This window comes from Festucalex cinctus, chromosome 15 (genome assembly GCF_051991245.1).
Source record: "Festucalex cinctus isolate MCC-2025b chromosome 15, RoL_Fcin_1.0, whole genome shotgun sequence".
Lineage (NCBI taxonomy): Eukaryota > Metazoa > Chordata > Actinopteri > Syngnathiformes > Syngnathidae > Festucalex > Festucalex cinctus.
In genome coordinates this window covers 7706339-7720438 of record NC_135425.1, presented here as the reverse complement: position 1 = coordinate 7720438, position 14100 = coordinate 7706339, and the positions used below count along the sequence as shown (strand labels likewise).

Below are 14100 nucleotides of genomic sequence, written 5' to 3'. Positions count from 1 at the left end.
AGCTAAATGCAGGTCTAAGTTGTGGCGCAGTTGGTGTAACTTGATTGCAGGATTTGATCAAAGTGGAGGCAGAAATATGCTGAGCTCCGACGTCATGGGTAGTGGTGCATGTCAACGTATTTCATTTCATACTAGTTTGTGGCCTGCAGAATAAACGACTCAAGGCTATACAGCAGGAATGTCCAAACTTTTTCCTCTGAGGGCCACATCCAGAAAAATCGAAGGATGCAAGGGCCGCTTTAAAAGTTTTCAACTTTACTTCATTAAATTGCGCCATAATCAGTCAAGCAATTGTCTATTGTTTATATATTACAGTTAGTTTGAAAACATACATTGTAAAATGAGATGAGATTAATATTATAAACATTTTTAAAGCAGTTAATTAATTACACAATTCGGCGAAACAATATTTGCACCTAAAAATTAATTACCAACTATTCACCTAGTGTTAGGAAGATAAATGTTCCAATTTTTCTTGTAAATAGTTCAATTGTATCTTTTCATAGAAAATCTAAAATGAATTAATTAGTAATGGTAGTCTCCACAAACTGTACAAATAGAGTTTTATTTTTATTTTTATTTTTTATCATATGCGGCGGGCTACTGAAAAATGGTTGGCGGGCCCGTATACAACTAAAGGTCAATAAGTAGGTGGGCCATAGTTTGGACACCTCTGCTATACAGCATACATACATGCAGACCTCTTCCACGATTCCTCCAAGGAATAATATATGGTGTTCAAAAAACTAAAAAATTCCCCCAATCTTTTATTATAACGCTCCACGCTAATGGCAAGTGAAAAAAATGTGTACTTTGTCTATCAGGGGTCCATTTCACAAAGCAGATTCAACAAACACTGACATTTAACCTGAACTGTGAGTTGACCAACCCGAGATAGGAAACTGCGTTTTTGGTCCCAGGACAGCTGATTTGCGTTAGTTTGATCAACGCAGAGTAGTTTCACCTGCCGTTACCACCACACGAAAAAGACCGTATCAATGGAGCCTCAATTTGACGAGTCACCATGGCAACGTATTGCAATATATTATGCTGCCACAATATCGTTGTTGTCATGGCCACGATATTTAAAAGCTACACATCTGTTAAAAAAAAAAAGTCAGGTTGATATCCATTTGTGCAGTTCTAGCATCCTCTGGTGGCTAGTTTTTTAGTGCAGTTTCATTAGGGATGTTTTGGCCCTTTCTATGTTTAAAATCACTAATTGTCAGGTTAAGGGGATTGTAATATGCCTGTGAAGTGAGTCAATATGTGGACGAACTCAATGAGTGCTTGCATTAGGTGAGTAAATGCCTCAATATTAAACGTTATTAGAGATTGGAGGTTGTTTATATGTATATATGTTTTTGTTATGTACAAAAGCACAATATTATGATTTTTGTATGAGCTCTTTTTTTTTTTTTACAATATTGTGACCTTTTTTAAATATCACCAACCTCCCCACAATATCGTGATAATTATCGTATCGTGAGCTTCATATCGTGATATCGTATCGTGATATTTGGATATCATTACATCCCTAATGTTTAATGTTCATTAAACTTATTAATTATTATTATTATTATTATTATTATATTCACTTGAATTAAGTTAATCCAAAATGAATACAAAGTTTAATGAACTCATAATGAATTAAACTTAATATATTCACTGGATTAATTTAATTCAATCATGTGTTACCAATTGAAGCAATTTTATTAAGTTGGTCAACAATTCAATTTGTAATCTTAACTTGGTTCAACAATTCTCTTTTTAGAGTGCACCTTCATCAACGGGACCATTGTCAAAAGAACATGTGCCAAGTTTGTGGGGAAAAAAAGTGGACTTTTAATATAGGCCTATTGACTTTTTTTTTTTTTTTTTTTTTAACAGACGGAAGAACTATGTTACGCCAAAACTCGCCAGCTGACTGAATGAATAAGGAAACGAAATGTCATGTGTGACTGAAAGGAGGCGGAGAAAAAGAGAAACTCGAGGATCATTGTGATACACCAGCTACCGACCAGGTTAGGTTCATTGAATCTGTTACTATGGTAACTGACCAAAAGCTTAAATGAGCTCTTTTTATGAAACAAGCTAGAGTTACCTCTCTTTCTCTGGTTTCAGTTAACTCGCTTTCTGAAACAGAACAAGCGGAGTTTCCTGCATTTGCGGGTTCTCTCTCACTAAACCTAATTTAGGAAATGGACCCCAGGTTAGCAACGTTAACACACAGGCTAGTGAATAGGCATGCTAGTCTCCGCATTACTTAAATTGTGTTCAACATTTGCTGGCCTAACGACGTGTTCACGTTGACATGCTTGTATTCCCCAACAAGGACCAGTAAACTGCCACCATTTTTGTTAATATGACAAGTACATGGAATGTAAAGAATTTAAGTTTCAAAGTCAGAATGGATAAGCATGATTAAAAAGTAGACAAATAAATATTTAATGGATTTGTACAGGATTGGGATTGAATCCAGGTCCAAAAAGTAAGAACCCGGAAAAAGTTTGGCTTTTTGCCCCAGGTGCTTCTACTCAACAGGTGGAGACGAGCTCGTTTACTTGGCAGTTGTGTAAAAGCACCCATGGCCATCTGTGGCCGAGTTTTTACTTTCTGGACCTGGATCAACCATCAACCCTAGTCAGCGTCATTAAAAAAAATAAATAAATACAAACATGAAAGCCTTATTATCTTTTTAAAGGCAGATTTTTGTATGCAGCTCTTGAAATCTCATTACATTGTCTAAGTGGTCAGAATGTTGAGGACGGACAATGTATGAATGTTGAATTGATTTGCCTAACAACATTCATCAGAAGTTGACATTCATATTGGGGTTTACTCCTGCCGCAGGTGTCACACACCCTTACAATAAATTATTAGCTCTTATGAATTAATTCTGATTATTGTCTGTTTGATGAAGAGGCCTTTTAATACACAACATTCAAGCAGTGATTAGTTCAATGAATTAGATCTTGAAATTTGCCTTAGTACACGGATTCTTCATAGAGTACCACAACCTCTTCAAACAAGTACATATTCAGTGGACGTGATTTCATAACACAATATTAAATGGCACAATTAACTAAAACAAATACAACTTATGTTAATTTGACAGTAGTACCCAGGGTCATATTAAAAGTAAAATCACACATCACACATGTTTTAGAGATCACATTAGGCAGTAAAACTGGCATGATTGTAATTTTAAAGCTGACACAATGTGATATGTGCATGTATCAGCTGTAATAAATACAGTAGGTAAACCAGTTATTGCTAAGATATCATTCACATTTTTTACCTCCACCGTCGCAATACAGTGCGAGTACTGAAAAGGTTCTCTTCAACGCTATGTGTTCAGTGCAGGATTTCATCCCAATTAATAAGAGAGCACGATTATCAGGCCGTCTTGTTAAAGAACCGCTTCTAATCTGGAAATAGGCACCCAGATATCCCCCTACCACTGTGAAAGACGCCAACATGATGTCATCTTGTGTGCTTTTAAGTTTTGTTGCGAGTGAACATGCGCTCTCCCCGCAGGGTGAGGTGCTGCAGTTGGTACTGCAACACCTCCGTGTCTGATGACTCTTTGAGAGTGATTTTGTCGAGGTTAAGGTAGTCCAAAGACTTGGACTGGGTCCTAGTCTTGCCTTTAAGCCGACACAGGGGCAGTGGTGCGTGCACCCCCCTCCCATGTTCCCCTGCAGTCATGGACCTGAGGAAGGTGTCACTCGAGCTGGGCATGCGCCTCCTTCTCCGACCGTTAGCGGTAGGAATGTCATAAGGCTGGTAGGAGCGATTTTTGGCTTTAAAGATTCTTGAGGACCGGTGGATGCCCACCTCTAAAGATTTAGACACACCGCCGGGCTGGATGGGGCTGGGCACAGCCTCCGATGGCGAGCTCTTCTCTGGGGAGTTTTCTGACCATTTGTGGGCCAGTTTGAGCAGCTCCCCACCAGTTGTGAAGCCCACCAGATAGTTTGAGTCCATGTGGAGGATCTGGTATCCTGCTACGGTACCTCTGATGGGGGAGCACGGTGTGCTGGCGCAACGAGGTCTTTCTGCCTCCGCTTTCAACGTGGCTTTGATCTCAGCTGCAGGTAGAATGGAAACATGAGCCCTCGACACTCCACTGAGATCCACCTCCATCTTTACAGACCTGTACTGGTGGTGGAAACGGAGACAAATAGAATTGACATATTCAGGAAACTAGACTACATGGGAACACCAACCAAAAAGAGAAACGGTTCTATAACTTTGTTCACTTTTCAAAGAGGTCTTGCAGGAGCCGCATGAAAGAAGAGAACGGCCAGCAGGTGGCAGCAGAGTATAACAGGTCAACCAGAGCCATGTTGCAACAACCTCTTATCGCCATTGTTTTCACCAGGAATGTGAATATTGATGAAACTTAAAGCTATATTCTCATGCTAACTGATGCAAAATGCAAACAGATACAAATGTACTTTTTATTCCTGATGAAAGAAGAGACTCAAATGTTTCTGTTGGTAGGTTCCATGTTTTTACAGCAATAGAACACAGTATTGTGTGGGCCTTGCATAATCAGTCAAAATCCAGTAAAACAGCCGCGAGCAAAGGATGTGAAAATGGCTGCCAGTGAATGACTTAATAAGTGTCTGTATGCTATGCTACGCCATAACATCAACCAGGAGAAGTGGCCTATAAGGTTAAAAATATATTGATATAATATCAGTAATTGTATTTGTTTATTTTCACATTACAGACCTGAGTTTTAATTTTGACTTTTAAATTTTCTCAAATTACATTACAGTAGTTCTAGACAAGGAAATATAGTTTATAAACAATGTGAATTTAATAGAGCTGGGTAGGGGTGTTAAAAAAAATCGATTCGGCGATATATCGCGATACTACATCGCGCGATTCTCGAATCGATTCAATAATCGGCAGAATCGATTATTTTTTTTTTTTTTTTTTTTTTTTTAGGATTCACACCTTGAGCATGGAAGAATGTTATATGAACGGAACATTAAGCCTTAATATTTTATTTTAATGCTGTTCAAACATGAAACAGATTACAACCTCTATAAGACTGAAATTTCAGATAAATAAATAATACATTTTCATATAAATCTTACACTCTACAAGCTTACTGATTAGTATTTTCTAAATTTGAATGAAAAAAAATCGCAACAATCGACTTATAAATTCGTATCGGGATTAATCGGTATCGAATCGAATCGTGACCTGTGAATCGTGATACGAATCGAATCGTCAGGTACTAGGCAATTCACACCCCTAGAGCTGGGTATCGATTCTAATTTCCTCAATCGATTCAATTTCGATTCACAAGAGTTCAGTTAAATTCGATTTTTTTTTCTATTCAATTTGATTCACTTCACTTCATTTCCATCCATCCATTTTCATGACCGCTTATTCCTCACAAGGGTCGCGGGGGGAGCTGGCGCCCATCTCAGCTGGCTCTGGGCAGTGGGCGGGGGTCACCCTAGACTGGTTGCCAGCCAATCGCAGGGCACACAGAGATGAACAACCATCCACACTCACAACCACCACTTCACTTCAGGCCGATATTAATTAATTATGGAACATTAATTGTTTTTAAATATCTAGTATGTGATAAAAACTCCCCAAACATTAAATTCCAAATTAAATTTTGCTGAGACAGCAACTGGTTAAATGATACAGTTTATGAATGAAAGTAGCATGTGGCACGGTGGCTGACTGGTTAGCACGTCCGCCTCAGTGCAGAGGACGTGAGATCGAGTCAGGGCTTTGGCCTTCCTGGGTGGAGTTTGCATGTTCTCCCCGTGCCTGCGTGGGTTTTCTCCGGGTACTACGGTTTCCTCCCACACTCCAAAGACATGCATAGCAGGTTAATTGGACACTAGGTGTGATTGTGAGTATGGTTGCTTGTTTGTCTGTGTGCCCTGGATTGGCAACCAGTTCAGGGTGTACCCTGTTATACTGGCCCAAGACAGCTGGGATAGGCTCCAGCACCCCCGTGAGCCTTGTGAGGAATATGTGGTTAATTTAAACCATCCAAGCGTTTTTTAACCTGCCCCATAAAAAAAATAATAATAAAAAAATAAAAAATAATAATAAAAACTGAGAATCATTCGGAACCGGAATCAGAATTGTTCAAAACAGTGAAAGGCACACCAATTGCATGCTTTTCCAGTAGATGATAAAAGGTCCATGATTAACCTGTGTATGAATAGGTGGACATTTTAGTTATATGTTGGGGTGGTATGATATTTTTTTTCTGATGTTGTAACCAAACTCCATCTATAGAACAGGGTGCATTGTTGAACATGTGTTAAACATGGCAATTGCTATATGTTGTGATCTAGTACTGTATTACCTAGCTAATCCATCCGCAGTACTATATTCTGGTTCAGCTTTGCAACATAACAAGGTCTTCATGTAAAAGCAGGAGGCATCCGTCGAGCTGTTGGCATGGTTGCATTGTTGCAAACCAGCCTAAACCAGAGAGCGAGACGGCTGAAAACTGCAGAGGCACGTCATGGCGCGGCGTAGTCAGCAATTGGACAGGGCCAAACCCGTGAGAAGACAAGACCGAACAAGTGCCTACACAATAATCATTATGCAAATGACACAGCAACACAGTACCATAAAATCCGAATACAAGGCGGATATATCACGTTTACATGTACGTGCTGCTGGACAAATACAAGGCCCAGTCAGGCCCTTTGCTGCCATTTGCCACAATATACTGTATTCAAACATAAACGTAGCGAATTATTAACCTTGCTTATCATTGACGGTTTCGTAAAGGTAATTATGTAATGCAAATGTAGTGTGAAATGACAGCAGAGTCGCATTTGAGCCGCGTTTACTCGATAGTAATAAACTCCATTCCTGTCATTTTCGCTGTTTTATCTCCGTCCTAAAACGCAGCGCAATGGGTGGGGAAAGGAGACGTGAGAAACTGAAAGGTAATTCAACAAAATAAAGAACCAACCTGTTCGCCAGCAGCAAGTAGGATGCAGCCTCTCCCTCTGGCCTTCGCTCCCGCAGTCACCCGCAACAAGAGGAGCACTTCCTGTTTGGATTCATCACAACAAAGCTCCCATCGTGAGCAAGTGAATGCGAGGAAGCATTCGTTTGCACTAATGTCGTGCGACGATATTAAATATTTTGGCACACCTTTTTTTTTTATTTAGTTTATTTTATACATATATAATTGTCATTATATAATATTATAACATTATAATATATAATATACAATATATAATAAAATATTCTTAGTAGTAGTATTATTATTATTATTATTATTATTATTATTATTGCTGTTGTTGTTGTTGTTGTTGTCGTCATTGTTATTGTTGCACTAAATATAATCAGTTACCGTATGTCACAATACAGAATTTCAGTTCAACTTAATGGAGAAAATGTGTACAACTCTAATCCTCAACACACAACAATGTTTGTACATAATGACAGACACGGTAAAACCTTAGCACATATTTGTAGGCTAGATTTTATTTTACATATTTATACAGTACAGGCCAAAGGTTTGGACACGCTTTCATATTGAATGCATTTGTTTTATTCTCATGTAGATTCTTACTAAAGGCATCAAAGCTATATAGCCTATTTATGAACTGATGTGGAGTTATGTACTTAACAAAAAAAGGTGAAATAACTGTACACATGTTTTGTAATATAGATTCTTCAAAATAGCCATCCTTTGCTCTGGCATACTTTTGGCATTCTTACCGCTGCGAACTCCTTAAAGACTGTTGTAAAACCCTTTCAGGTGACTACCTTGTGAAGCTCATCGAGAGAATGTGTCACGGTTCCGGTGCGGGGTGGGGACCCAAATGCAGAAAAACAAAAGGAGTGAGTTGGCAAAGTTTTATTGCAATAGTGGACGGCCAGAAAGTGGTTGCAGTCCGTTGGGTGCTGGGGGCTGGTTCTGGTTGGCGAGGCGTGTGTCAAGGTCGGGGTCTGCGGGCAGGACGACAGGCTGAAAAGGAGGACGGAAATGCGAGTCAGAAAAGGTAAGTAAAAGTTGATTTCAAGGTCTAGCTGGATGTACAAACTCGTTCAGGAGTTGTGACGATCTGGCGGTGTGGTGGAGTCAGAGGCTGGCTTAAGTAGGCTGCTGATTAATTGGACACACCTGCTGCTTGACTCCAATGCACCACACCTGGAAGACACACGCACACTCAGCGGGCTCGGCCCGCAGGCCTGACAGTACCCCCTCCCCCACGAGCACCACCAGGTGCAGAACGGCCCAGGCGACCAGGATGGGCACGATGGAAGTCGCGGATCAGCGACTTGCACAGGACCTGGCGAGCAGGGATCCAGCTGCGCTCTTCCGGTCCGTAACCCTCCCAGTCTACCAAATACTGGAGGCCGCGACCGCGGCGACGAACGTCCAGGAGGCGGCGTACCGTGTAGGCGGGATGTCCATCAATTATGAGAGGAGCTGGCGGTGGCGGCACAGGTGGGGACAGAGGGCTAGATGAAACAGGTTTTATCTGAGAGACATGAAAAGTGGGGTGAACACGGAGAGAGGTTGGGATCTTGAGACGCACAGCACAGGGATTGATCACAGCCGCAATCTCAAAGGGGCCGATGAAACGAGGGGACAGCTTCTTGGATTCCGCCTTTAGCGGGAGGTTCCTCGTACTTAGCCACACCTTCTGGCCGACAGCATAGGAGGGTGCAGGAATGCGGCGACGGTTGGCGTGTACCTGTATCCTGGCAGATGACCGGAGTAAGGTGAAGCGGGCTTGCCTCCAGACCCTGGAGCATAGGCGCATGTGGCTTTGCACAGATGGAACGGAGAGGTCAGGGACCTGAGAGGGAAACAGTGGTGGTTGGTAGCCCAGAGAACATTGAAAAGGGGACAAACCTGAGGAGGCGTTGGGCAGGGAGTTATGGGCGTACTCTACCCAAGCGAGCTGAGTGCTCCATGAAGCGGGATGGGACTGTGAGATGCAGCGGAGGGTGGTCTCCAGTTGCTGATTGGTACGTTCACATTGACCATTAGTTTGTGGATGGTAACCGGACGAGAGGCTTAGGCCAATGCCTAATGCAGCACAAAAGGCCCTCCAGACCTGTGAAGTGAACTGGGGCCCCCTGTCCGACACAATGTCTGAAGGGATGCCATGTAGACGGAAGACATGTTGGACTAACTGGTCAGCGGTTTCCTTGGCAGTTGGGAGCTTGGGAAGAGCAAGAAAGTGGGCTGCTTTGGAAAATCTGTCAACAATGGTGAGAACTACTGTGTTACCTCTTGACGGCGGAAGTCCGGTAACAAAGTCCAGGGCAATGTGGGACCACGGGCGTTTGGGAATAGGAAGCGGGTGGAGCAGGCCAGAGCTAGGTTTGGAGGAGGTTTTGTTCTGGGCACATACCGTGCATGCCGAGACGAACGAGCGGGTGTCCTCCTCCATCGTGGGCCACCAAAAATTTTGGCGGAGGAAGGCCAGCGTCCTGCGGATTCCCGGGTGGCAGGTAAGTCGCGAGGAGTGAGCCCACTGTAGAACCTGGGAACGGACAGGGTCAGGGACAAACAGGCGGTTCTGCGGAGCCCGGGGGGGTACAGTCAGTCCAACCTGGGCCCTCCTCACCAGGGCTTCAATTTCCAAAGTGACAGACCCAATAAAACAGGTGGAAGGCAGGATAGGGCCGGGATCTGACCTGGTGCCCTCTGCTGCAAACTGGCGGGATAGGGCATCCGGTTTTGTGTTCTGAGACCCTGGGCGGTAGGACAGGGTGAATGCGAACCGATCAAAGAATAAGGCCCACCTGGCTTGACGTGAGCTTAGTCTCTTAGCAGAGCGGATGTACTCCAGATTCTTGTGGTCTGTCCATACAACGAATGGCTGCTCGGCCCCTTCCAGGAGGTGTCTCCATTCCTCCAATGCCGCCTTCACCGCCAGGAGTTCCCGGTCACCAATTCCATAGTTCCTCTCGGCTGGAGAGAGCCTGCGGGAATAGAAAGCACACGGGTGGACCTTACCATCCTCCAGAGACCGCTGGGACAAAACCGCTCCGACCCCCACCTCCGAGGCATCCACCTCAACTATGAATTGCCTCTGCGGATCTGGATGGACAAGCACAGGAGCAGTGGTGAACATACGTTTGAGCTCGCTAAAGGCCAGGGCAGCTTCCTCAGACCACTTGAAAGGCACCACGGTGGACGTAAGGGCGGTAAGAGGAGCTGCTGCACGACTGTAGTCCTTGATGAATCGGCGATAGAAGTTGGCAAAACCAAGGAAGCGTTGCAGCTCCCTTCTGGATGTGGGTCTGGGCCATTCGGTGACTGCAGTCGTCTTGGCGGGGTCCATTTGGAGCCGTCCCTCAGCAATTACATAGCCCAGAAAGGTGGTCTTTGTTACATGGAAGTCACACTTTTCAGCTTTCACGAAAAGCTTATTTTCAAGGAGTCTCTGGAGAACTTGGCGTACGTGTTTCTTATGTTCGGAGTCAGAACTTGAGAAAATCAAGATGTCGTCAAGATATACAAAGACGAACCTCCCAATCATGTCACGCAGAACATCATTGACCAGGGCCTGGAAGACAGCGGGGGCGTTAGTTAAGCCAAAAGGCATGACCAGATATTCGTAGTGCCCTCTATGTGTGTTAAATGCTGTCTTCCATTCGTCGCCCTGCCGGATACGGACAAGATGGTAGGCCTGGCGCAAGTCCAACTTGGTAAAAATGGTGGCTCCATGAAGAGGTGAGAATGCGGAGTCCATCAGGGGCAGGGGATATTTGTTCTTTATGGTGATGTCATTCAGACCACGATAGTCTACACAAGGGCGGAGCGTCTTGTCTTTCTTGTCCACAAAGAAAAACCCAGCTCCCACTGGTGACGAGGAGGGCCGGATAATACCTGCTGCCAGTGATTCGTTGATATAGGAATCTGCTGCTTCTCTCTCCGGCCGTGAAATGTTGTAAAGCCGGCTTCGTGGAAGTGGCGCTCCGGGCTGGAGGTCGATAGCGCAGTCGTATGGTCGGTGAGGGGGCAGAGAGGAAGCATGGTGTTTGCTGAAGACCAATGCAAGGTCGTGATAATCAGCAGGGACGCCGGACAGGTCGGGTGGTTCTTGTTGGTTTTGGCCACTGGGTGGCACAACAGCAGACAGCAAGCAATTTCCATGGCAGTAATTGCTCCAAGAAATGATGTTGGGCACTGTCCAGTCAATATGTGGGTTGTGGAGCTTGAGCCATGGCATGCCCAACACTATGGGAACTTGGAGGGAGTCAAATACATGTAAACTGATTACCTCTTGGTGATTACTCGAGAGCTTGAGTACAACTGGTACTGTTTGTTGTCTGACATGGGAGATCAGTGCACCGTTTAGGGCTGTGGCATCCAAAGGAGTGGTCAAGGTTTGCAGGTCTATAGCCATTTGTTCTACCAGTCGGTGATCAATTAGGTTCTCATCGGCTCCGGAGTCTACAAGGGCAGACACGGGCAGAGACATATTACCCCAGCAGAGGGTGGCAGAGAGCATAAAACGGTTAGAAGCAGGGGAACTCATAACGGGACTCACCAATACGTTCCCCATTACTGGTGAGTCAGTCCTTTTGGCCGGGAGGGGCACTGAGAGATGTAGTGGCCGCTGGCTCCACAGTATAGGCACAGGTTAGATGAACGTCTGCGCGCCTTCTCCAAGTCCGACAGACGAGCTCGTCCCAGCTGCATAGGAACGCTGCCGGTGTCTGGGGACGGGCCCGAACCGGAAGCCGGAGCCGGTGGCATTGGAGGTGGATCAAACATGGATGGCCCGGCAATGGGCGGGAACATGGGCGGAGTCTGTGGTTTGGCATGACGCTCTCTTTTGCGCTCCCGGAGGCGACAATCAAGCTTTATGGCTAAGTCAACGAGCGAGTCGAGACAGCTCGGATCATCCCTCGAGGCCAATTCGTCCTTGATGTTTTCATTTAATGCTCCCCGGAAGACTTCCTGGAGCGCTTCATCATTAAAGTTGCTCTCAGCGGCGAGAGTCCGGAACGAAACTGAGAACTCTGCCACGCTACGAGCACCCTGTCGTAGCGACATGAGGCGTCTTGCAGCCTCCCTCCCACGGACCGGGTGGTCGAAGACCTTCCTCATTTCTTTCGTAAAGGCGGAATAGGTTGTGCAAGCAGGGGACTGTTTGTCCCACTCCGCAGTGGCCCATGCTAGAGCCGCGCCCCGGAGGCAGCCTATGAGGTAAGCTATCTTAGCGTGGTCGGAAGCATATGACAGAGGCTGCTGACTGAAGACTAGAGAACACTGGACTAGAAAGGGACGGCAAGCTCCTAAATCACCATCATAAGGGGCCGGTGTGGGCACGTACGGTTCTTTAATGACATGGGGAGGAGGTGCGGCGGGCGTGGCAGGTGTAGCTGCGGATTGTCTTTGTGTCTGAAAGGCCGCATGTTGCTGTTGGAGGGTCGTGAGGGCTTGTGAGAATTCACGTACCTGTCCAATCAAAAAGTTCAGGGCGTTGTCATGTTGGTCCAAAAGCAAGCCTTGTCCGGTCAGGGTCTGACGAACGGAATCGTTCTCTGCTGGGTCCATGGCTGGCCAGATCGTGCTGTCACGGTTCCGGTGCGGGGTGGGGACCCAAATGCAGAAAAACAAAAGGAGTGAGTTGGCAAAGTTTTATTGCAATAGTGGACGGCCAGAAAGTGGTTGCAGTCCGTTGGGTGCTGGGGGCTGGTTCTGGTTGGCGAGGCGTGTGTCAAGGTCGGGGTCTGCGGGCAGGACGACAGGCTGAAAAGGAGGACGGAAATGCGAGTCAGAAAAGGTAAGTAAAAGTTGATTTCAAGGTCTAGCTGGATGTACAAACTCGTTCAGGAGTTGTGACGATCTGGCGGTGTGGTGGAGTCAGAGGCTGGCTTAAGTAGGCTGCTGATTAATTGGACACACCTGCTGCTTGACTCCAATGCACCACACCTGGAAGACACACGCACACTCAGCGGGCTCGGCCCGCAGGCCTGACAGAATGCCAAGAATGTGCAAAAATGTAATCAGAGAAAAGGGTGGCTATTTATTTATGTATTTTATTATTTTCATTTTTTTTTAAGTATATAACTCCACATGTGTTCGTTAGTTGTCAAGTTGTCGTCATAGTTTTGATGGCTTCAGTGTTAATTTACAACTGGGTGGCAACCAGTTCAAGGTGTACCCCCGCCTATTGCCCATAGCCAGCTGAGATAGGCTCCAGCACCCCCCTCCCCCGCAACCCTTGTGAGGAGCAAGCGGTTCAGAAAATGGATGGGTGGATGGATAATTTAATACATTTGGTTTCAGCCAAACGGAACGTGCATATTATAGTGTTTCAAAGAATTGTATTTGTCTTAATATTTTCTTGTTTTGTACAAAAAATAAATAATAGCCCTAATCGTAATTTCAATTATTACCAAAACAATCGTGATTAATATTGTCTTCATAATCGAGCAGCCCGAAGTCTTATACATAATATAATTTAATATCTATGATTTAAATTATATTTTATTTCATATTTTATCTAAATTTAAACAAAAGAAACACAAAAATAAAAAAAAAAAAAAAAAAAAAACAAGCAGAAAGACTGAGAGAATATATAGGCAAAGAGTTAAGAATGACCCAGTGCAAAAGCAAGAAAATTGAATAAAGGAACGAGAAATAAATAAGAGACAGGAGGAAGCAGGACAGCTGAAATCTATCAATGACTTATCCAGCAGAGAGCAAAGTAAAGTCAGAACTTGAGCATAGGGGAAAAGTCAACAAGGCCACTGAATGTCTCTGGAAAAAAAAACAAAGATGGCGGTGTTTTGCTGGGCTTCCTCACCACCGAGTTGTCGTGTCTAGGGCCACCCCAGGGTTGAGTTTGAGTTTAAGTTTGAGTTCATGACCTGTTAAATTTGGGTTCATGACTGTGAGGTCAAGTGTCTGTTTTGAACTGATGTAACCGTAATCTGTTTTCACCTGAGAACGCTATGTGATGTTTCAACTGGTTTTATGCTATGTGATGTCATGGGCTTTGTGATGTCAACCTTTAATCCTTTACTTAGTCGCAACCAATCAAATCGATTCACTGTCTGTAGTAGCAGTCTGAGAAGTGTGTGTGTGTGTGTGTGTGTGTTTGC

At 44.6% G+C, this 14100-nt stretch overlaps 1 protein-coding gene across 3 annotated transcripts; it reads right to left on the bottom strand.

Annotated features, from left to right (window-relative positions):
* Positions 1-13907, bottom strand: macir (macrophage immunometabolism regulator). Of its 3 annotated transcripts, none has more exons than XM_077497164.1 (3): positions 13803-13907; positions 6980-7060; positions 1-4164 (listed from the first exon to the last, which is right to left on the bottom strand). In XM_077497164.1, the coding sequence occupies exon 3, from the start codon at positions 4147-4149 to the stop codon at positions 3502-3504; it is 648 nt and encodes a 215-aa protein (XP_077353290.1). In that variant the 5' UTR covers positions 4150-4164; positions 6980-7060; positions 13803-13907; the 3' UTR covers positions 1-3501. The 3 variants fall into 3 exon arrangements, with proteins under 3 accessions (XP_077353290.1, XP_077353292.1, XP_077353291.1); XM_077497166.1 differs by having other exon boundaries at positions 1-4159; XM_077497165.1 differs by lacking the exon at positions 13803-13907 and having other exon boundaries at positions 6980-7122.
* Between the last annotated feature and the right edge of the window lie 193 nt (positions 13908-14100).